At 30.7% G+C, this 24,201-nt stretch overlaps 1 protein-coding gene across 2 annotated transcripts; it reads left to right on the top strand.

The window, feature by feature from the left end:
• Positions 1-31: 31 nt before the first annotated feature.
• LOC118193055 (zinc finger protein 532-like) lies at positions 32-23,002 on the top strand. Of its 2 annotated transcripts, XR_004758874.2 has the most exons (5): positions 32-174; positions 5,640-5,692; positions 12,526-14,476; positions 15,581-15,739; positions 20,169-20,306. XR_004758874.2 is itself a non-coding variant. In XM_035364089.2 (4 exons), the coding sequence occupies exons 2-4, from the start codon at positions 5,648-5,650 to the stop codon at positions 20,663-20,665; spliced, it is 2,493 nt and encodes an 830-aa protein (XP_035219980.1). In that variant the 5' UTR covers positions 34-174; positions 5,640-5,647; the 3' UTR covers positions 20,666-23,002. The 2 variants fall into 2 exon arrangements, 1 of the variants encoding a protein (XP_035219980.1); XM_035364089.2 differs by lacking the exon at positions 15,581-15,739 and having other exon boundaries at positions 34-174; positions 20,169-23,002.
• The last annotated feature ends 1,199 nt before the right edge of the window (positions 23,003-24,201 follow it).

Below are 24,201 nucleotides of genomic sequence, written 5' to 3'. Positions count from 1 at the left end.
TCCAATCTGTAAAATGGCGCAGTGCACATTTGGGCAGAAGGATTAAACATCTCAACGCTAAAAGTTTTAACACCATTCAATATAGTTGAACCATTTTATTACGTTGATTATATGTATTATAATTCTTTGTCTTTGAAATATCTATTATCTCTTCTGACGAAGCTTCATTGTTAGGTAATTTTCCGCAATACATACTACTTGTTTTGGCATGCATTAATAATGTGCCCTTTAAACAATTTGCATCTAAATATTCATCATTTTCTTTCTTTTCTCTTAAAACAGTGCTGTGCATGGTGTCGTGGCTAATAAATTTATTTAATAAATCTGTTGAAAATTTTTCTGTGAAGTTATCATAAAAGTGCACGATTTGTTGAAGTGTGAATTTGGTGTACGCGCGAAATTCGTACTTGCTGGTATGACAGCCTTTAAAATTGGTTTAAAGTACTGCATTGCTGTTAAATTTACTCACAACTTTTTAATTATAGAAAAATGGGTCTTTCTTTTATATTGCACATACAGAATATAAATTATATTTTATAGGAAAAACTTTTTGTAAATTGTAATGATATTAACAGAGATAATAAGAAAATGTAAATATTTCACAATTCTGTTCTTTTTTCTTGGAATAAAAACATAAAAGTAACTATCTGTTTAAAATAGCTCTTTCTGATAATACTTTTATAAGATCTGAATTATAAATTACTGTCAAATTGTTGCTTAAAATAATGGGCTCGAGATAAGCAACTGTGTACCATTATATCCCATTCGAAAGCAAACTGAAAAGTTGGAACATGATATGCACCTGCATAAAGTTAATGGAGTTTTCTCATGGTCTGTCTAGACTCTTCTGATGTTTAAATTTTTCTGGATAGAATACGGAACATATTATTATAAAACTATAAATACGGAACATATTATTATAAAACTATAAAAAATTATTGTGCCAGAATTATTTGCACTGCACTGAGACATATTTTACTGATATTTATGGTTGAGTGTGATTATTATTCAAAGAGCAAATTTAACTCTTAAAAATTGATCAAAATCTAATATTAACATGAACTGCAGTTTTCATTATAAATAAGTTTAACTTGTTTAACTTACACCAAAGTAGTTTATCAGTTTGAAGGTCATTGTAATTTCCATTGTTTTATTGATCAGTAACTTAATCTGTGGAAGAAAAAATGCAAGTTTAAAAAAAAATTGTTTAAATTTGTTAGCAAAAATTATATTTTGGTTATTCTTATTTATGCAGATTTTAGGAACTCCAAAATACAAATTTATACTTGGAAGAACATCTTGATAATTGTTAATGTCTTAAAGCACATTTACCGTACTTATACTTTTCATCAAAATTTAAACTAGAACCCAGCTTTCTGTCAGAACATGAAATCTGCAAACTGAAAAACCTGAAAGGTTTTATTTGTGTAAAATTACTCTATTGACATTCAGGTGCAGTAGTTAAACAATGATGATGATATTCTGTTCTCCATTATGACTGCAGATAAAACCTGAGTTTGTATCAAAGAAAGCCAAATAGACCTCTTTGTCTAAAAAGCAATGACAATTGTGTTTTGAAACAGATGTTCTATAGTCCTTATGGAGTTTATATTTCATGGTTAAACCATCTGCATATATTCCATGGTTAATTGCATACATTTTGGGATAGATGTTCTCCAGTCCTTGTTGAGTTTATATCCCATGATTAAACCATCTGTATAAATGCATACTGTGAAGAGCAGTGTCCTGTTTCACCATGTCAAAATCCAACTATATATATAATAATTGCTTCAGAACATTGTATGGAAAGTTTTAAGATTAGCTGACCTACAAGCTTCAATTTCACTTGCAGTAGTTACCAATTTCTTGTGAAATTAAGTGTTGAGGAAGAAAGTTTTTTTATTAACAATGAAGAATTCTACCAGGTAGTAACAGCTTTTCTCAGTAAACTTGGTGGCATATGTGTATCAGAGGGATATATCTATCGTCAGAATGAAAGAGGTCTTGGTCCATGAGTGTCAATGTGGAATAAATATGTATTTTTGGAGTAAAAAATATGTCTTTCAATTTCTGGCATTTTTTTTTTTTTTTTTTTTTTTTTTTTTTGTTACCAAATGGGTTTTACTTTAAGGAAATGCTAAAATATATAAATTCGGTTCTCTCTCTCTCTTTTTTTTTTAACCCTTGAAGTAGATTAAGTCTAGTTTTAAACTTTACTTCTTTAAATCATTGTATTATTTTTTTTTTTTTAATTTTTCATTAACAAAACTACCTATATGCTTTTACATAATTAGTTAAATCTACTGGATTGATCTTTCCATTGCATTTGTTAATTGGAATAACTTAGAGAAGTCAGTCTTAATATGCTTGAAGTAAATTTGTTTCACAAATCTGATTTTTAAAATAGAAAGTCAGAACCATCTTTCCCCCTTCCCCAGAACAATAATTTACATTTAAAACTAGACAAAAAAAGATAACCTTAGTCACATAGATTTTGAATAAAACCATTAATTTTGGGGTGATGATATGTACATCCCTCTTATTCATGTCTATTGGCCCTTGAAATTAATAAAACTTCATTTCAAACCTGTGCCAAACAAAAATTGCTTTTTTGCTTAATTTTAAATCTTACATTATTGTGTTTCTCTTAGAATTAGATTGATGACTTACATGCTGATTATTTTACATTATTTTAATTTACTTAAAACCAGTGGAGTTCATTTTTCAAATCTGAGTTTTCTGTTTCCATTATCTTTGAATTTTTTCTGTGATGATCTTGCAAAGAATATTATAACAGAGTTGCCCATAAAAAATATAAACATTGTTTCTACAACGAATAACTTTCACATTTAGGTGGAATTACTGGCTGCATCAAACCTTTGAAAGAATTCTAAATAAAAAAAAAAAAATCTGTTATCTAAAAAATTTATATGTACTTCAATTCCTACTAAGATGTGGAGCTGCCTTTTTTTTCCTATCTGTTTCTTAACCCTGCAGTGCTCACGTGACGTATTGTTACGTTAAAGGTCGCATGGCGTCTAACAGACGCCAGGTATATTTTTGCTGTACTAACATATATTTAGGTTATTCAATTCAAATTTATGAATGCAAAGGCATTATTGAAATAACACACATAATATTTGTGGTATCATATTACAAATGCAAATAACAAAACTTAATTTTATTCAACTTAACTCAAATACAAATTGTCTCATTTAGTTAATTGCACAAACTAGCAATCAACGCATATTTGCTAAGCGTTTTCTAAACATAAAAATGTTTACAACTGCGGTATTTGTACTTGGTGTACCTGTTCTTGGAATGGCCACATTCATGACATCTCTTCCTTTTAGTAGTTCAAGGCTCCATTGTAAGCTTAACAATGGGAAAATTCCCTGAATCTCCTGCTTGAGGTTTCTAGGTAATGATGAACATTGAGAACGTCTACGCAAGGAATCATAAGCTACCCAAAAGTTTTAAAAACTCACTGCGCCTGGTGCTGATTGATAAGTTATTTGCAGGATATATTATTTGAGCATTTATAGCTGCTACATTCATCATACTATAAAATATGACGAATGAAACATTTTGTGAAACGGAGTGTAAGGAAGGGTACGTGGTTTGCTGAAAGTAGTTTGAGTATGGGTGAAATTTTATTAATTTCTTATTACTGGGTGAATAGACTGCCAGTTGACTACTGGATTTCGGATTTAGAAATTAGCAGTAGTACTGCAGCCGATTGGAACTCTTTCTGTAGGGAAGTGTGCGTGCCACATAATGAAAATTCTGAAGAAGATTAGGTAAGTTAGTATTTTTATGCATTGTTCTAAATGTAAGGAGTAAATAAATTAATATGGTATTATTGGAAAATTGTTATTAGCAATGATTTAGTTTAAAGTAATTAGGATTGTAATCTAATTTTTATTAATTTAATGTATGTGCTTATTTATATTTTAAGTGATGTTTTTTAATTTGGCTGATCTATGGAATATGGTAACTGGTAGTTTGGGACATTTTGGAGGCGATAAAGGTTACTACCTAGGACTTTGGTAATAATGTGAGAAGTACTCAGTTCTGATTACGCATTATTTTGTGTGAGGGAAATGAGAGATCATGAGATATGTCATGTGACATTAATGGACGAATTACAGTTCTTTAATCGGAAAAGGGGGGAAATTTGGAAAACTGTAGTACTATATTATTTTGTATTAAGCTTCATTGTGTGTTGTGTGAAATAGTGGAAGTGTGCGTGCCACGTAATGAAGATTCTGAAGATTAGGTAAGTTAGTATTTTTAATCATTTGAGGATATTATTTTTATACATTGTTCTAAATGTAAGGAGTAAATAAATTAATATGATATTATTGGAAAATTGTTATTAGCAATGATTTAGTTTAAAGTAATTAGGATTGTAATCTAATTTTTATTATTTTAATGTATGTACTTATTTATATTTTAAGTAGTGTTTTTTTAATTTAATTATATTTTAATTTAATGATTGTGATTTTGTGAGTTATATGTTTGTAGTATTTTGGAATACGTTTGAGTAGAATACGTTGAGTATTTTCATGCATTTTCGTGAAATTTTTCTAATTTATGAGAAAAAAGCAGTGCACATGGATATAGTGAAGAGTGTGCGCAATGCCATTTTTGTGCAATTCTGGGATATTTTTTTAAAGTAAAAATAAGTCGACATGTACATGGTTTAGTGATATTTTAATTAAATGATAGTTATTTTGTGAATTTTATGTTTGTAGGAATTTGGTATACGTTTCAGTTGAAGTAAACGTGTATGGAAATAATTTAAATATTTGACACTAAGTATTTGTAACCATTTGTAATGTTTGCGGTATGAATTCGTTGGTGAAGTTTATAATATAATAGATAATTTAGAGGTAAAAGTTTTTGGATATTTTATTTATTTTATACGTGGAAATGTTCATCCTTGGAAAGGGTATATACTTTTTCACGATCAGGTAATTTCATATATGTGCTTTTTACCGAGTTTAAAGATTCACAAAATTTTCGTGCAAATTTTTGTAATTTATAAGAAAATAGCAGTGTAGATGGATAAAGTTAAGAGTGTGTGCAATGCTATTTTTGTGCAATTCTGGGATGTTTTTTTAAGTAAAAATAAGTCGACGTGTAAATGGTTTATGTGTATGTGCTATTCTGAAAAACGCGCAAGGAGTTTGCGATTGTGCACTTTTTCCCAATTTTGCAGTTAATATTTGTCATGATTAAGCAGTTTTGTTACATAAAATTTCTAGCATAAGTGTAATTCGGCTTGTAGATTGTTGGAAAAAGTGTTGAGTAAATAAAAAGAAACATATCTTTACTTCGTGAAGACAAAATGGCGGCGAAAAAAAAATAGAGGGTTGCTGTAGCAGAGTTGGTCGCCAAAAAATCGCCAAGTTACCATAATCCAAAGATCAACCGAAAGTTATTCTTCCTTATTATTTTTATTCAGAGCAGTTTATGAGTGATGTTAATCCCAATCCAAGTATATATTCTGATATTCTGTCTGTGTATCTCTCTTTTTTTTTTTTTTTTTTTTTTTTTTGTTTTGTTTGTGTGTATCTGCTAAAAATTCTGTTTCCTATTACAGATGCTTATTTAATTTATTTTTATCATTTTAGCTTTTGTGATGGCAGCAAATGAATTAAATCCTTCTGATAATACCCAAAGGAATGTAAGTCAAGCTGTAATTTATTGGTAAAATATGTTCTGTTATGATACTGCGTATTTTTTAATAGCTGCTTATGCTTTGCTTTTCTTTTCTTTTCTTTTTTTTTTTTTTTTTTTTTTTTTTTTTTGTGTGTGTGTGTGTGTGTGTGTGTGTGTGTGCGTGCAGTATATTTTGTTTGATGTATTGTTTTGCCATATTACATGCTACGATGGGCAGATTATGGAAATGGGATTGATAAAAATATGAGACCAAGATGAATTTGCAGAACGGATTAAAGAAACTGAAGCAGAGCAAACTTACGATCCGATATAAATTATGATGTTGCTCATATGGTTATCCCTTTGAAGGGCACCAGTATGTACTATATATAGGTTGTTTGTCAATTTTTTAACCTCCGAAAAAATGCTAATTTTTCTACACCAAAAGCTATAATCGTAAGTGTCTAGTGTTTCCTTTCAATTCTAAATGGCAGCATCACCCCATGAATGCTCAATATTTTGCAGTTATGAAATTAATATACCTCATTCCAAGGTATCATGTTGGAAGATTGATAAGTTCTATTGAAGGGAAAGGAAAAATTCAAAATCTGCAAATACATGATGTACACATGCTGAATCTTATATATTTACTTCATTTCAGTCAGAAGTGATAATTAGCAGAAGATTATTTATACAATTTTAAAACCGGTATATAAAATATACCGCCGCCCACACTGAGGGTACCATGCCAATAGATGGCAGCACAAGTCTTCTCCTTTTCTCTACTATGTGACATAACAGAATTTCTTTATTATTATAACAGTTTATGATGCAATAAATTTTCATGATTAATTTATAAGTCATTTAGGATTCAATATTATGTTCATGGAGGGATGGGGATGCTAGGACTAAATACAAGTATATTAGTTTCATTTATTTTTTGTGTACTCAGCTCAAGTTTCGTTCATCTGTGTTTAGCTAAAATTTTTATTTCAGCACTTATCCCTTTCCCAAGAGAAAGACTTATCGATTTCAAAATTGCCGTCTGGGGTCAAAACTTTACACAATTGTAGGGGTTGAATGGGGCATGTTATTCCCCAAAAGACACTCATTGCTTCGTGTTTTTCAAAATCCTAGAATGCAAGGAAAATAAAAAGAGGTGATTGACAACTTATTTGTCATTCAAGAGTCATGTCTTCTTCCCTTTGTGAGTTGTGATGAGATCACACAAAGGGAAAGCTCACTTAAAATGGAAATGTACTTAAGGTCCATCTCATAGTGAAACCACAAAAACTGCTGGTTTGAAAGCATGCTTTTATTCTTTACGGAAATTCTTTTTAATTCTTTGTTGATTTCAGGTGAAAGACTAGAGAACACAAGAGAAATTTGCCCTCTGGTTGATACAAATAGGTTGTTTCCGAAATAAATTTTCACTGTTGGTGAAAGGAGGGAAAATATTTCCAAGGCCCATTTTAGATGCAAATTAAAATTTATCCAAAAGTTGAAAAGGAGCCCCTAGGAAGCCAAAGGGGTTGAAAACCAAAATAAGAGCTTTGAGGTGTATCAAATAATAAAATTGTTTAACGATGTTCCTTCCTAAACAAAAAGATATATTACAACCTCTATTTACAAAAAATAAAAATCTGATGTGTGCACCACATGACTTCTTTGTACAGAATATTAAATTATACACATTTTTTCTTGCATTTCATTTAAACTTATTGGATTTAATTAAATCTGCTTCGCCGACACCGCATAAACCACAATAGAATAAATGCATTCTTTAAAATTCACTCAAGTATGTGTTTACCATAGCGACACTCTGGCGCTAGGTTCACTTAACAGTATTATATTTTGTTCATATTATAACTCAGAATGCAAAAAATTTGTATCATTTAAAGAATTATCTAATCGTTGCCACATGTTCTATTCAAGTACTATAATAAAGCTAGAACGAAGTATAAAAGAAATTAAGCAAAACAAAAAAGAAACAGTTTTTCACAGACGATTGAGTATTTCTCATTCAATTAATTCAGTTCTCGCTTGGTGACAAGGCAAAAATACATAAAAACTCAAAATATCTCTACTAAAAATTACAAATTATTAAAAATTAAGTAAATCTTAAACACTTGATTCCTCGAAAAAATTCCAAAAAGGATTAAGCATGATTTAAATCGTAATAAAAAATGAAGGCGTTTATCTTTGTTGTTGCGAAGCTACGTTTCTCTAGATTGGCAACAAATTCACTACTCAGCTGTTTCAAATGTAAACAAGCAATGGCGGCCATCAAAATAGGCTTAGCGGCACTTAAACAACTTTTAAATTGTTGATAATTCTAAAAACATTGCATACAGATTTACTAAAAGCATAAAAACCTTAACCGGAAGATAAGAACAACATAATTCAATCATTTTTAAAGAAAAAAATGTACAATTTACAAACATATAAGAGTAAAGAAACTGAGATCACTGAGCTGGGTAACAGAGTGGATATATTTATAAATATATTTATATACGTTTGGGGCGGCCGATTGAAACCAAAATACGAGGTGCACATCTACATGTTATAGTAGTCCTATATACAAAATTTCAACGTTGTGAGGTACTCGTTTTTGAGTTATGCGAGATATGTACATACGTTCGTACAGACGCCACTTCAGAATTCATTTTAAAGCAGTTTTTTAGTTTTTTTTGGAGGAAAAGAGTCTTTTATTCTGTCCTTACGTACAGATATCACGCAAAAACATGGTTAAATTGCATTCGAAAGCAATCAAAGTGGATATTTATTATATGCTGCCTGAAGCTTTTCGTGATTACAATACTTCCTTTTTACTTTGTACAAGGAAGTAAAAAAGGGGCCCTTACAGTCCTCGTTGATCTAAAGTGTGTGTGCGGGGGGGGGGAGCAATTCTTCGTATCATAGTATGAAGCATGGTTTTCTCACATATTATCTAAAGCATAAAATACAACTTCAGAAATGCAACATACTTTCTGAGCTGAGTTGTAGTGTTTCATTTTTCAATTTTTTTTAATTTTCGGCCGAGTTACATCTGCTTGTAATGTTATACTAGTTCAGGTACAGCATGAAACGATTTACACATGCAGTGTTATATTTGCTAAATTTTTTTATAAAATAATAATATTGAATTTAAAAGTTGAAAAGCTTTTTACCCATATTTTACATAAGTATGTTCAGCTGGGTTGTGTCCTCAAAGTGCAGAAAACATAAATTTTAAATTTCTGCCGAAATTTTAAAATTTTTTGTCTTCAGACTTACATAACTATATTCAATCACTACATCATATCTACATTAATTTCAAGTTAAATCTTAATTTGGAATACAATTTTAAATGCAAGAATTATTTCAATTCATACGAATAGCTTATTCAGAAATTATGTAAAACCACAATGTTTTACTTCACTAGTGTATTCTCATTAGAATTGATGAATTTAACCCTTGACTTTGCCTTTCCTATATTTTCGCCTTCGGGTGAGCAGTGTCATTGCATCCTAATTGATTTAATTACCGCGAATTGCTTTAGGGTATAAAATTGAACTACCTCGTAAAAATTCTATGTAATTCTATGCCAGTATTGAAAGAAACAATCAATCTGATAAGAAATAGCTGCTACTTGTTTTGAAAATGAGGCGTAAAAGGTTACGAGCGAGGATATTCCTTTTTTTTTTTTTTTTTTAAATGTAATTGTAGCCTTGTAAATCTGCTATGACTGAAAGTGTCTAGCTCTAATTTAATTATTTGTAACTAACTGCTCACCCTTATAAGTTATTTCTACATGTTAAGGTGAGTTATTTCCTTTCCTTAACCCTAATTGTTGATGCAAGATATAACACAAAAATACAAAAATTAACATAAAACTTTATTCCGTACAGCTAATGAAACTTAAAATAATATATAAAACAACCTATCATCTCTTATGTTTCAGCCATGTATTCCAACTTTATATTAAATGCTGCATATTAACTACTACGTTACAATTTCAGCAAATCTACATGAAGCTACAACACAACTGGGTCAGACAAAGTGAAGCTAACTTTCAACACATCAACCATACCAATGACATCTGTTCAGGTCTATTCTGATCTGTGGTTCTTTGTCTCTAAGCATGTAGCTGCAGTGAACAGACTTCTGTCATGAGTCAGGCCGATTATTATTTTATTTCACATTTTGTGCCACGTGCCATAAAATTTGCATATACCTCTGGACTGAGCAAATATGTGATGAAATGAGGCATGAAAGGAAGAATTAATATAAAGTTAACTGTTCGTAAAATTTAATAAAAAGCCACTAATCTTTAAAATATCTGGGACTATTATAAGTGTAAAATATAAAAGTTTCAAGAAATTTTATGATTTAATTTCTTGAAAATGTTTATGAAGTCAATTTTATTCTTGAATTTGCTTTATAATTAAATATTACATTATGTTTAATAATAATACATAAAGATTTATTTTATTCTTACAAATTACGAATGTGAAGTTATGGTGTAGGTACTTGTTTTAGCTTGTTCGTTTGCTGTTGACTTAATACGTACTTGATTCCTTAATTTTTTTCATTGGTGGTCCATAAAAGTACTTAATTTCCATGTGCAGAAGTGTGTATAAATCCTGATTTTTTTTGGGGAGGGGCCTTCTTTCAGTTATAAAGCTTGGTTTATTATTTTATTTAACATTGCTACAAATGTATTTAAAGGCTATTTGATTTCTGCATTGGCGGATTTTCTTTTGTTACCAATGATTTAACTTAAGAAACAGTACGAACCTTTTTCAGATATTCGCTTGGAGTCTTCTTTCCATGTAGATGTAATTAATGCTATTTTACAAAACTTAGAAAATTATTAATATTAAATAATAAAACTGATCATGCAAATTTGAATAAAACGGCTGAAGAAAAAATTTGTATAAACAACAATTTTAGTGGCCCCACCTATCAATCCATAAAGCAACTACACAGTTAAGTAAGGCAGATCGCCTGTTCAGAGAGTACCTGAAATTCATTGAAAGAAAAATTGATTTTATAAAAAAAGAGAAAATTTTTCTTCAGAGGTACATTGTCGAAGCATTAATAAATTAGGAGATGAAGGAAAGATTAGTGGGAACATTGATTTGTTTATTGAAACAAATAAACTTAAATGCTAAAAAGAAAGAAATTGATGTAAATTTTGCTAAAATATCATCTTGACTCATACCTTATCGAATTTATATGGCACCAAACTCAAGCTGTTAATGGCAAAGACAGTTTTCAATTAGTGCTAAAAGCAATAGCCAAAAGATTTCCGCCGAAAAAATAATTCTGCAATTTATTCAAATTCGAAGTTTATTCAAATTCAGTTTTTTCCTTTTCTGAATAATAACATTTCTTATTTTGAAGTTCAAAATTTTATTACCGTGCATTTCATGGTGTTTTTAATTATAGAATTGGACTATTTCTCTTTAGAAAGCACAAAAACATCCGTAATCCTCAGCTTGTTTACGTGCAACGTTTTGAAAAGAGAATAAAAGTAGCAGACTATTTCTCATTTCAAGCAATAAGCTGCTGCAAAAAAATTTTATCAAAATCTCTCTAAAAATTTGTTAACACCCTCTGTATAAGTTAGAGACTGATTATTTCCATTTCTACAATAAACTTTTAAAATGTTTAATGCAGACTATCTTTTTAACTTCATCTTAACTTTTGCTACATGAAGATGACTTCTTAGCCATGTGATTTCTGCTAAGATTTCATTTTTTTCTATCTCATAAAAAATTTGCCTGAGGCTTGAAATAAATTAACTTCGGAAATTCTTCAGTTTCTGTTTCAGTAAGGTGGAATGACTGAATGGCTGCAAAATTATTATGTAATTTTTGTAGCAAATGGCACATTTACACTTAATTGTCCTCCCAGGATACAAAATTGCTTATTTTATATTCCTACATATAAACAGTAGTTAAAAACTGAGGTTCTTCAGAGGTTCCCAACTTGATGAGAGTTCTGGGACAGTCACCTCTCCTCTGGTACACTACTGTGTATTGATTCTTCAGTACTTGCATATTATTGCAACTATCTTAGTAGAAGTCACCAGATTTTCAGAATGTACCATCATGAGCATAACCATTCTTCCAGCAACCATCCTCATTACGGTCCTTCAGTCAAGAAATGACACTATTTTCTTATATGTTCGTTTTTGTTGTGTTCCAAGTTCCAACAGTTTGTGTAAACAAATTATGATATTTTTTCATTAAACTTAGTTTTGAAGTTCGAGCTTGGGGAATTTGCCAGCAATGGGAGTAACTGCAGTAAAATTTCTGCAAAAATACATAATTTTGCTGAAAATTTTCTAAAGAAGACAATGAGGAAATATATTACCTCGATAGCCACTATTTCCAAAATTACACAAAACCGAGTCTCTTAAATTCTCTGATGTTTCTTTAGGCAAAAACATATCACTGTGTTTCGAGAAAAGGCGCAAAAAAAATTGCAGAAAGATTTAAAGTAGTTGAGTGTTTTATTTTTTAATGTATCACATGATTTTTATTTAATAATTCAAATTTGTATTTTAAACTGCTGAAGTATGTTTTCTATTCATATGTTAATAAAGTTTACTGTTTTATGATAAATATCTATAGTTTGGGAAGCTTTCTTTGATATATATATAAAAAAAAGCACGAAATTACTAGCTACCCGACAAGTAACTTTGACTTGTCATCTGTAAAAACTTGCCAAATTTTGCCAAGGTGATTGCATTGATGCTTAAATATGCATTCTTTATTATTTAATAATAGAACTTATTTTATTTGTATTTTTGTGCTACTGTATTTATGTAAAAAGTATACTTGATTGTGTGTTTTACTTTTATTACAGGATAAAGAGCATGTTTCCCCATCTGAGCAAGTTCTTTCAGCTAAAGTTACTCCTGTTGTTGCAAAAAGATGTGAATCTAAAAAAGAGAATATTTCTATTAATTCAAATGTTGTTAAATTCAAAATACAATGCAGTTCATCTAGTTCTGTTCCATCTACATCCTCAGTTACCCTTATTTCTAGAACTACATGTCAGTCTAATATAAGAACTTCTGATTTGGCTACTAGTGTTGCAAATAATGCTAGTGAACCTATTACAACATGGAAATCTCCACATCTAAGTATAAAACAGAATGATGTGTCAGATATGTCTTTTAAAGGAGACAATTTACAGCAATTGAGCACTAATGCTCTGCCACCGTATCGTCCCGGATCTCCTCCGGGTTTTTTAAAATCTGACTCAAGGGTAGAGTTTCATTATTGCACAGATTGTGGCGACGCATTTGCTGTGAAAGATAGTTTAAAATTTCACCTTGAGCGCCGCTCTGTTCTCATTAAGTTTCCATGCGATACATGTAAAACTCAACAGGTATTTTATAATCGTTGTAATTTATTGTCACATATAAGGTCCCATTCAGATAAAGGTGAAGCTGCAGATATCAGTAAAGCAACTGTTAGTCCACTGCCTCGAGTGTGTATGGATGGAATAAATTTTGAATTTGTAAACAATCTTGATGATGAACTGAATGCTATAGATGATACTGATCTGACACCTCCAGCTGACCTCTTAGAATTTTCAATTAAGGAAATTGATGATGATAATAACATGGAGAAAAAAATTCCTGAGAAGGAAAATGATGTCAGTGTTATAAAGGTGAAATGTTTAGACTGTAATGAAGAATTTGAAAGTGCCAAAGATAGAATAGAGCATCTTACTAATGGTGACAAAATACCAGCCATTATTTCTCAGTGTAGTAAATGTGGTATGGTATGTCCTTCGAAATGTAGTTTAAAAGCCCATCAAAGAATCCATCTCCAGATCAGTCCGTATGTTTGTCCTGAATGTGGAGACAGTCCAGATCCTCACTGGACAAATTTTACGCACCATGTTAATTTTAAATGTTTTCACAATGCCCGTAGTATAGGTTATAAATGTCCTGTTTGTAAAAGGGTCTCACCCAGTAACGAAGCTCTGCTGAAACATATGGAATTGCATACAGAAAGATATGCTAAATGTGAGTCTTGTCCTCGTGCTTATATGACTACTAGTGCTTTTGAGGCACATAATACTATGTACCATGGTGGAAAGGATGTGTGTTTTAATCTGATTTATAAGTGTTCTTTATGTGACATCGTGTTTTTAAGGAGTGATCAAATGCTGACCCATAGATCAGCTCATCTTAAAGAGCAAATATGTGAGTATGTTTTCAATTGCATGCAGTGTGGCAAGACTTTAGGAAGCAAAACTGAGTTATATGACCATATAAGAACCACTCATCCAAAAATTTATAAAGTTGTTTTGCAGAATGAAACAACAGCTGCTAAGTCAGTTGCTCCCACACCTGTCTCATATAGAGGAAAAGTCGAATGCATGTACTGTCATTGTGTTTTTCATAGTCACCAAGGTTACAGTGTTCATATTCAAAGAGTCCATATAAATATCAATCAACCTTGTACTTATTGTTATACAATAATACGAAACAGGAAAGGCATGATAATCCACGGAAAAAAACATTTAGAAAGTGGTAAGGTAGTGTGTCTGTTGTGCAATAATGCAAAATATAATGATAAAAATACTTTAGATGCACACTTAGTTGAGCATATAGAAAATTTAGAATTTTGTACTTTTTGCCCAATATGTGATAGTATATTGCCCTCAGTTGATGCTGCTAAGAAACACCTACGCGAGGAACATCGTCTTATTGAAAAAAATGCATCGAGTAGTGAATGCAAGGAAAATGAAGCTGCCGTCATGAGGCAAATAACCTGCCATTTTTGCAGAATAGCATTTGGTAAATATTATTCATATTCTTATTCTTTTAAAAAAGAAGCAATAATATAAGATTTTATAATTTTATATTATAAATATAAAAAAATATTACTTTTTCTGACTTAAAATATTTAAATTTTAAGGATAGAATTGAATTGGTTAAGTGAATGACCTAAGATCTACAGTAATGTTTGTATTTGAGCAAAAACTTGTTAGGGGAAAAGTTCACCGTGTTAATCATTTTCCACCACATGAACTTCCAGAGATAAGAAGTTTAATTCAATGTCTAACCTGATAAGAGAAATATAATATCTTTTACATATGTATGAAAATAAATATATTTTATTCCTTTTCCATAGTAGTTGAAAGAAAATATTTACCAAAACAATTTCAAAAGGATACAAAATTTTTATTATCTGTGCTAGTATGACTTCTGCTGAATAGTTGAATGATTTGTTTCTGCAGATATTTGTATTTTGTCACTCTTGCTCTATGAGTGCTTCGAAGATAAAATTTATGCATTCTAAATTTTTTTAAGAATTAGCAGTTTACGCGGCCTAAAATAGTTACTGTGGAAAAGGAAACGCATGTAATGAATTCAGCTAGTATTATTTCATGAGAACAGCTAGTAGTTAGTTATATTTATGGTGAAGAATAGTGTTTATTGATTTCAAATTACTTACATTGCCAATCAGCAAGAGATGTATTAAATTTAAACATGTTACACTTTGCAAAATAGAACCAGACTGCCACATGAAAAATAAAAATATTTTATTAACTACAAAATTACAAATTAGTAATTTACTTATTACCATGGATAAATCTCACAAAAAAGTAGTATTGTGAATCTACCAAAAGAAATGAATAATAACCTTTATTCCATTTCTTTTAAAGGCAGATCATAAACTCGGAGGCCACAGTATTAGAGACATTCCCTAATAAAACTTTATTCTACCCTTAGCTTTGATTAGAGCCAATATTCGTGTGGGTATTAAATTCAATAAGGCACTGATATTGTTTCGTGTAGAATATTAGCCTATGCTGATATAATGACAGCTTTAATTTCATTCAAATTGGATGATAGCTTTTCCAAGCTTTGAAATGATGTTTACACTTCATTCTACAGATACTGGATAGGATGGATGACAGAGCACTGAAATGGTATAGAAACAATTTGAGATCAATCATATATGGTAACAAGGGGCATTGTACTGTTGAAACTGACCATCTGCATCGGGAGTATTGTAGCCATAAACAAGTGTACATGATCGGTACTGGTACTGAGGTAAGCTATGATGCCTAAAGCTGCTTTCAGTCATATCAAGAGCCCACTGGACTCTGGGAAAATATTCCCCAGAGGATTACCTTAAGTATTCAACTCTGAATATTTGCATAATTCTTCAGCAGCGTAATTAGTACCTTTAATTCAACACCTTTCGTAAAAATAGACATAATTTCCAGTTTCTCTTAATTTTGAAAAATGAGTGTATTTATTTAAATTATTTGAATTTTATTTAAGGTACTTGTCTCTGTTTTATATGAATGAAATTAAAGGATTGCATGTTTTAATCTTAAGCAATATGCATGGGTAACTACATGATACAATGATACAATAGACAATGCACAGTACAAAGTCCGAAATCCGGACTCGTTGGGACTTTGGTGATTCCAGATTTGGGATTTTTCTGGATAATAGGTCATCAGTTTAAATCTAGTAAGATGGCATGTAGAAATTATAAAATTAAAAATATAAAATCGTGATTTATGAAATAATGAAGTATTTATGATCTAAAGAGTATCAAAATTTACAAAAAAAAAAAAAAAAATTGATATTTATTTACCTTATTAAACGTTTCTTTCAATGCAAGTTGCTTCGTTTTTTGTGCTAATACTTTCTCTTTAATTCTGTAGACAGACATAATCTCTTGTTTAGTTACATTGTTGAGGTCCTGTAACTGCTATTTCGAGAATTCCGACTAACTTGTCAATTGAAATTTTTATTGTTTTCAGTAACTTCTGTGTCTTTCTTAACTATTGGTAGCAGTTTTCGCCATTCATTAATTGATAGGTGATTAAGAAGTATTATCATCAAAATGAAAAACTTCTTCTATATAATCTTCATTTATTACCGCTTCTCCACGTTTCTTTACAAAATCCGTTATTTGGAAAATTTCTTCTTTGTTTTGCGATATCCGAAAACCTTTAAAATTAGTGGCTATTATCATCAAATTTAGCTATTCTTCACTATACAAATTTAGCTATTTAGCTATGCATCATGAGCTTGGCAACTAACAACAAGTTGTTCCGTTAAATTTTATCTTCTGTCACGCTTTGAGACAATTAACCCTGAATTGTATTAGTTTAGTTATTTATTAATGTCTATTTCTTGCACAGGCTTAAGGCTTATCAGAGTTCTGAATAAATAAATTTCCACCGTATACTTAAACCTTATTGAGAGCCGGCGCTAGATAGCTTACCACCTGATGCAGTTTCTGTGGTTCCTAAATTCTCCGACTCGAGGCGGCCACGTGAGCCCTGGTGCTGGTTCTGGGTTTATGTGAAGAACAAATCAGTTATTCTTAATTCATATAGCCCTAAATGTAATTTTTAGGTCTATGAGTATCATCAACAAAATCTATTTTTAGCAAATGGAAAGAAAATTTTGGTTAATTTTTCCTCGTCAACATTTTTTTGCGCCAACTTAAATCTGTAATCATCGCCAGGCGTAATGTCAACATAAAAGGTTACCATATTCCTTTATTATTCAATTCCTAGCATAAAAAAATTTTTTTAGGCTTCGCTACATGAGTCATTACTCAATTTGTAATGTTTTGATAAACATGCTGTGATGAAAGGAAAGTGTAATAAATAATGATTTGCCAGGTTGGCATCAGATCAACGATATATCTATGTGGAATGTTTGGGTTTCAAATGTATGGTGAGCATATATGCAGCAACGGAGCCAAATTACTGATCTTTACAAATTTATGCTAAAATAATTGTTTCTTCAGAAACAAGGTATTTTATTTAGTGTCGAAGTGAAATTAAGAATCGGGACTCTCCAGATGTTTTATTATGCGTGGAGGGGGTAATCAAATGTGCATGCGTATAACCTGCGAGAAAACATTGGTGGTTTTGAGGTCCGGATTTTAGATCATTTCGGACTCGTAATCCGGACGTTCATTATCCCCAATGGTCTATAATTCGGACCTTAAAGACACAAACTTTTTTTTGTATGCTTTACATATGCGTGTTTAATGTGCGCTTCCAATAGTTTAGAAAGTGACAAGAGAGGTTATTGAAAATGAAAAAATTTTGATTGGCAAGTTAGTCGGTATTTTTGACACGGCAATTACAAGACTTGAACAGTGTAACTTTGTAACTGAACAAGAAATTATGCCTGTTTATAGAATTAAAGAGAAAGTATTAGCACAAAAAACGAAACAACTTACATTGAAAGAAATGTTTAATAAAATAAACAAATAAATATTAAGCTCTTTTTTTTTTTCTGTGTGTGTGTGTGTGTAAAGTTTGATACCCTTTAGATCATAATTGCTCTTTATTTCATAAATTACAGTTTCATATTTTAATTGTATAATTTTTGCATGCCATCTTGCCAGATTTAAATTGATGATCTATAATCCAGAAAAACCCATAATCCGAAATCGCCGAAGTGCCGACGAGTCCGGATTACAGACTTTGTACTATTGCATTCCAGTCTAGGCACACAGTATTTATGTAAGGTGCTTAGCTGCTATAAAGTTTAATTGGTAAATTAAGTGCATTAAGATATTGCTAATACTGAAAAAAGTAACGGCAGTTACAGTACTCTGTATGCTGCATTATGCATTTACAATGTTCTTTTTTTTTTTTTTTTTTTTGTCTCATACTATGAAAGAAATTAAAATATAATATTTTAATTTAGACAATACTGTTTAGACAGAAGACCATCAATAGAGCAACCGCACCGTCATTTAGACTTTCGGTTTGTCTGCTCTATTGATGGGTACTATCCACCATCTGCAGCTCAGCAGCATTTATTAAAACAATTTAGTGTACATATTATGTTACAATTTGTTAATGTTCAAAACATAATTAATTAGAAATGTTGAATACATAATATAACTTTCAAATTCAATAACTTTTAAAATAAAAATAAAATATAAAGTCTTATGTAGAAGTCAACATATAAATATATGTAAAAGACCATATGTAGAAGTCCATATCTTGTAGAATGGTCATATGTAGAATATCCATATGTATAAAGTCAATAATGTAGTAAAATTAATAAAGTAATAAAATCAAAAGTATAAAGTCTATGTAGTAGTCCATATAATTATGTGTAGAAGTCCTTGTCTTGAAGAGAGTGAAAGAATGTCTGTATGTAGAAGTCTATATATTTAAAAGTCCAGATTTTAACAGTATTGTTAATTAGATCAGAATTTCCTTGTTCAATAATTTTTATGGAGCTTTTAAATTTTCACAGTTGATGGATAAGTTTATATTTTGAAGTTTATTGCAAAGGAAGTTGCTTTTACTGTTTAGACAAACAAAATTTATGTAAGATACATAACTACCGTAAAATTTAACTGCTAATATTGAATAACGGCCCACCAGCATCCAAGCAGTAAAAGCCGCTAAATACTGATAGTTTGGTCCGGGGTTCGAGTCCTGGAGAACGGACTGTCTGCAAGGGCGTTTTCATGGTTTTCCACTTTTGTACTGTAGATACAAGCCAGTTTCCCTTAAAAATCCTCCATGGGGCATCCCTCCCTTTCCGTGTATTGCCTAAGGATGGAGCGCGTAATAAGTAAGTAGAAAAATGTTCAATAACACAATAATAGCATGCGCTGTACATTTATAAGGTATGGTGTTTCTATCTTGTATGAATGAAATTAAGAAACTGTGATATTTTAGTCTATACTTTAGAGCAGTGCAGAAAGAGTGAACTTGCACTTTATTATGTCATTAATAGCTTCAAGGAATGACAGAACAATTTTTTTTTTTTTTTTTTTTTTTTTTTTTTAAATCATTTGGCCATCAGAGTACTACATAAGCAAACTAAAATCAGTTGAAAGTATAGCATGCTTATGATCAGGATTACTGTAGGAATACAATTCTATGCATTTTTGGACTGTTGTAACTGATCATGTAATATATTGTTTTCTAACTCACTCATGAAGCATTTTGCTTCTTTAATTTAAAAAAGGGGTGGAAGCTACATAAATGGCAATTATTAAATCAGCAGATTTGAGTGGAGGGATTGTTTTATACTCACTTTTTAAGAAAAAATTAGAGTTAAAATTCTGTTTTTCAATAATATTTAAAAATTATTTAGTATTAAATCTGAATATTGCCTAGAATTTTCATGTGCACCGGAAAATAACTTATAAGAACTTCATATACATCGATTATGTTTTATATAAGGAAACATGAAAGTTTATTTGCGGAGAATTCTCATAAATAAATATATATGTATAAAGCACGTATTTCTTGTATGTTTTAAAAATAATTATACTTAAGCAGAATTCGCATGATTTTTCCCCCTTTATGATAACCATTAAGGTTTTCGAAATAAAGTATTTAATCATAACAAAGTAAATAATTTTTAAAAAAGCATTTAATATGTTTAATAATTTGATAGTTTTTGAAGTTTATAATTATTATTTGTATGAAAAATTCTTGAATGATATCTTAAATTAATTTTTTTACAGTTAATGAAGAATCACTTCAGGACCATTTAAAGCTACAGCATAACATTGGCAGTGCAAATCAGCAAAATAACCAGTCAAGTAATAATGTAGTCCATGAAACAGTAGCAAAGAAACGACAATCCACTGAAGGAAATACATGTAGTAAATGTAATTATCATTCCACAGATCGTGAAGATTTCAAAAAACATATACTTTCTCACAAAACTGTGAGAAGTTCATATCAATGTCAAGAATGTGCTGCCTGTTACATAGTAGAACCCACACTACTCAAGCATCTGCTTGTGGTTCATAAAATTGATGATCCTAAAAAGTATGTTGCAGAAGAGGGAACAAATTACCTGCCTGAGGTTGAGAATCCTACAGAAATTTCTACACGTAATGCTTTAGAATGTTCTGTATGCTTCACAACTTTTCCTAATGAGATAGCATTAAAAACACACCTAAGAAGCCATGGTATGGCATTCATACAAGCAACAAAAACAGTTTCTGGTCCTTAATTGCATTTTATTTTTCTGTGATTAATGTGATTTTGTTTTGCAGTCCTTAATATTAGCGTAACCATCGTAGTAGAAAATGCCAAATACAGTCAAAAGTCTTTAATCCGGACTCGTCGGGACTTCGGCGATTCCGGATTATCGATTTTTCCGGATTATAGATAATCAGTTTAAATCTGGTAAGATGGCATGCAGAAATTATAAAATTAAAAATATGAAACCGTAATTTATAAAATAATGAGCAATTATGATCTAAAGGGTATCCAAATTTACCAAAAAAGAAGCCTAATATTTATTTGTTTACTTTATTAAACATTTCTTTTAACGCGCGAATGCGTAAAGCATACCTTACTCATAGCCGAAATTAGAAAATTGCAACCAGAAAACTATGTGATTTGTATTCGTGATATTTATAATGACGAGGAATTTGATTTAAATCATATCAAAGACGGAGTACATCGAAATTAAATACTACATTTAGTAAGGAATTATAAGCCGACTAAAATAAAAACATCTGCCCTGAAGATAACGATAGTGTTGACAGATCAATTTCCAGTTCATTGCGCGCCAGGACGTGCCCCCCCCTGCGCAGAGCAGCGTGAAATTGATAAACAGATTTCGGAACGGTTAGATAAACAAAGGATATGCTTTTATCCATTTTTTGTAGCAATTCGTTTTTTGTTTGATGGACATCGAAACATACTTTCGTTTTCTAGATCCTTTGGGAGCTCCAGCATCGGAAATTCTATTTGACATAATCGAAAGTTCAAGCTTACTTTTAGAAAATTGCTCTTACAGTCTGCAAAAAATAATAAGCCGGATCCAATTTGAAGATTAAGGAACAACGCAATTATCAACAATAACTGAAATAGATAATTAGATAATTTTAGCTTTTACCCTCCGTTATACATTAAACGCGCACGCGAAAACGTATTCTGCACTTGTGCAGATGCATATGCCAGTAGTAAATGTCTTGCGCGCACGAGTAAAACGCCTATGCGCATGCGTCAATGCGGTGCATGCGCAGAAAGATTTTAGCTTTGAGGTCCGGATTATACATCATTCCGGATTACGGGTGTCCGAATTAACGACTTTTGACTATTAAAAATGTGCCAACCGCATGCAGAACAGTTCTTGAGTTTTAACAAACAGCATCAGCATTTCCATATGTGTTATGTTTAAGCTCCATTCCCTTTTATAGATAAATCATAATGTTTGTCTAAAATTCAGTTTTAAAATATGTACTTGTTCGACCTTTGGCTAAATTTATGCATAAATACAGGTTTTTTTTTTTTTTTTTTTTTTTTTTTTTTTGGTTGTTGTTGTTGTTGTTGTTCAGAATCAGTGGATAGAACATTTGCTTTGAAGTTATTGCCATAAAATGTGTACTAAAAAGAAATTAAAACCCATTCATGGGCAGTTTCAGGGATTTCCTTCCAGGGAATATGTAATTAAAGCATAAAATATATACGTGTATGTAATAAATAATTTCGTACAATTATGAATCATCATTTATTTTTCTTCTATGAAAAATCACCAGACTGCACCAAAGTGGTTATGCTAATATTTGTAAGTATATGCTTTCGTTTGATTGTAAAATTTGCCTTCATATTTATAAATATTCAAGTGTCAGCAAAGTCATTTTTGTATAAATCAAAGAGTAATTCTTTCTGTAAATGAAAAGGAGTTTTTCTGTGATGTGACATTTTTAAATTTGCAACTGTGAAATACTGTAAGGTGCATTTGTATAAAACATTTTGATAGAAATACATATATGGAAGATCTGAAAAATATATATTTCGTTCTCTCTCTCTCTCTCTCTTTTTTTTTTTTTTTTTCTTTTGTCTTAATTTACTGATGATGTATCTACTAAAAATTACAACTGTTTATTTTGCATGCAGTGTTAAGCAATTAGCATTTAATGATGCTAGGTTTTGAAATGTTAGTAAAAATTAATGAGAATTATTGCTTACTAATTTTAGTAAACATGGTAGGGAGAAAAATGGCATTTACAGACATCTGTTTCCTTTCCTTTTTTTGAGCATTATATTCTTCCATTCCTAGATTTCATGGGGGGGGGGGGGTATATTGTTTTTAGTTTGGGAGGGGCAACGGTCTGTATTTTGTACTTTGTACTGTATTTGTTTTCAGGCATACCAATAACCGTGTAATGGATGCAGCCTTAAATGGAAGTCATTCAATTAGGCATGCCTATTATAATGAGTGGTAGTTAAGAAATTTTTATATATGTGATAATTACTTGTTTAATAATAAAATATGCAATTATATGACCCTAATAAATTTTAAATAAAAAATATCGCAAAAAAAAAAAAAAAAAAAGAGCAGAATCTTATATTTAGGTAAATACACTATCCTTCTTTTTTCTTTTCTTCTTTTTTAATATAATAATTAATGGCACATTTGACAGAATGCCTTGAATTAAGCAATACAGGAATTTATATTTTAATTTTCTTGATGTTAATAAAGATTTCTTTAAAAACACGTCTACTATATTTATTCGCACACTTCCTCCTCTCCTTTTTTTAACTAATTTTACTTCATAAAAATCAAAGCAGGATATTAGGTAGTGTATACCATTTGCTAGGGGAAGGCTAAAATTAAGAACATACGATAAATAAATAGTTATGCTAATATTTCTGTATTTAGATAAAGTTATTAATTATTCAGTAATATTTTTTAAAGTATATTTTCTTATATGTGCATATTTTTATATTTTTTCCTTAAATCAAAAGTTTCTTTATTATATGTGGAAAAACTATGCTAAATGTGCAAGTAAATATGTATTCATTTTGAAAGCTGTGTTTGTTATGTTCATTGTATTAAGCCAAGATAGGATCATATAGTTAACAGACAAATTTGCAAACAATCTTAGAGATGCAGCCTGAGTTGATGCTAGGCTATACTTGACACCACTTAAGGCAATATCCCATCCTAAAAAAATCATAACTACATATGTAATAAATCATTATTAAAAGTAATTCAAAACTGAAATACTTATTAGTATAATCAACTCAAACTATAATAGTGCTCTACAAATGTCTTTGCTTTGACGTTAGGACAAAAAAACAAGTACAAGACTATTTAATTTAGCATTTGCGTTATTTTTCATTGATTTCATTTTATTCGCAAGGCACGAGAGCTGGCATCTTTAGTGAACTTTTGTGTGTTTGTCTTCCTGTTGGAAATTTCATGATTCACTTTCATGGAGTCTATTCTTATATCAATTGAACAACATTTTATGTGACAAAACTCCTTTAAAAAAACTGTGATCTATTTCTGATTCTGTTTCTGCACTGTGGGCTCTTTCTTTTAATAAAGGGGTTGAGAACCCCTGCATCCTAAGATGCAGGACTTTGCTTGAGAATTTTCTTAATAGGGTGTCCTTCCCGTGGATCCCCTCCCACTGTGGCATTGAGGGAAATGAGAGGGCTTATTATCTTGCCAAGAAGGGATCTTCTGTTCTTCAGAAACCCCTTGTGAAATTGCAATTTCATTCAGCTAAATTGGAAATAGATATG

The sequence above is a fragment of the Stegodyphus dumicola genome, chromosome 3 (genome assembly GCF_044657685.1).
Source record: "Stegodyphus dumicola isolate Sdum_Otavi_A_Nest chromosome 3, ASM4465768v1".
Taxonomy (NCBI): domain Eukaryota; kingdom Metazoa; phylum Arthropoda; class Arachnida; order Araneae; family Eresidae; genus Stegodyphus; species Stegodyphus dumicola.
Note: the sequence above shows the minus strand (reverse complement) of the source record. Positions and strands in the feature narration are given on the sequence as shown.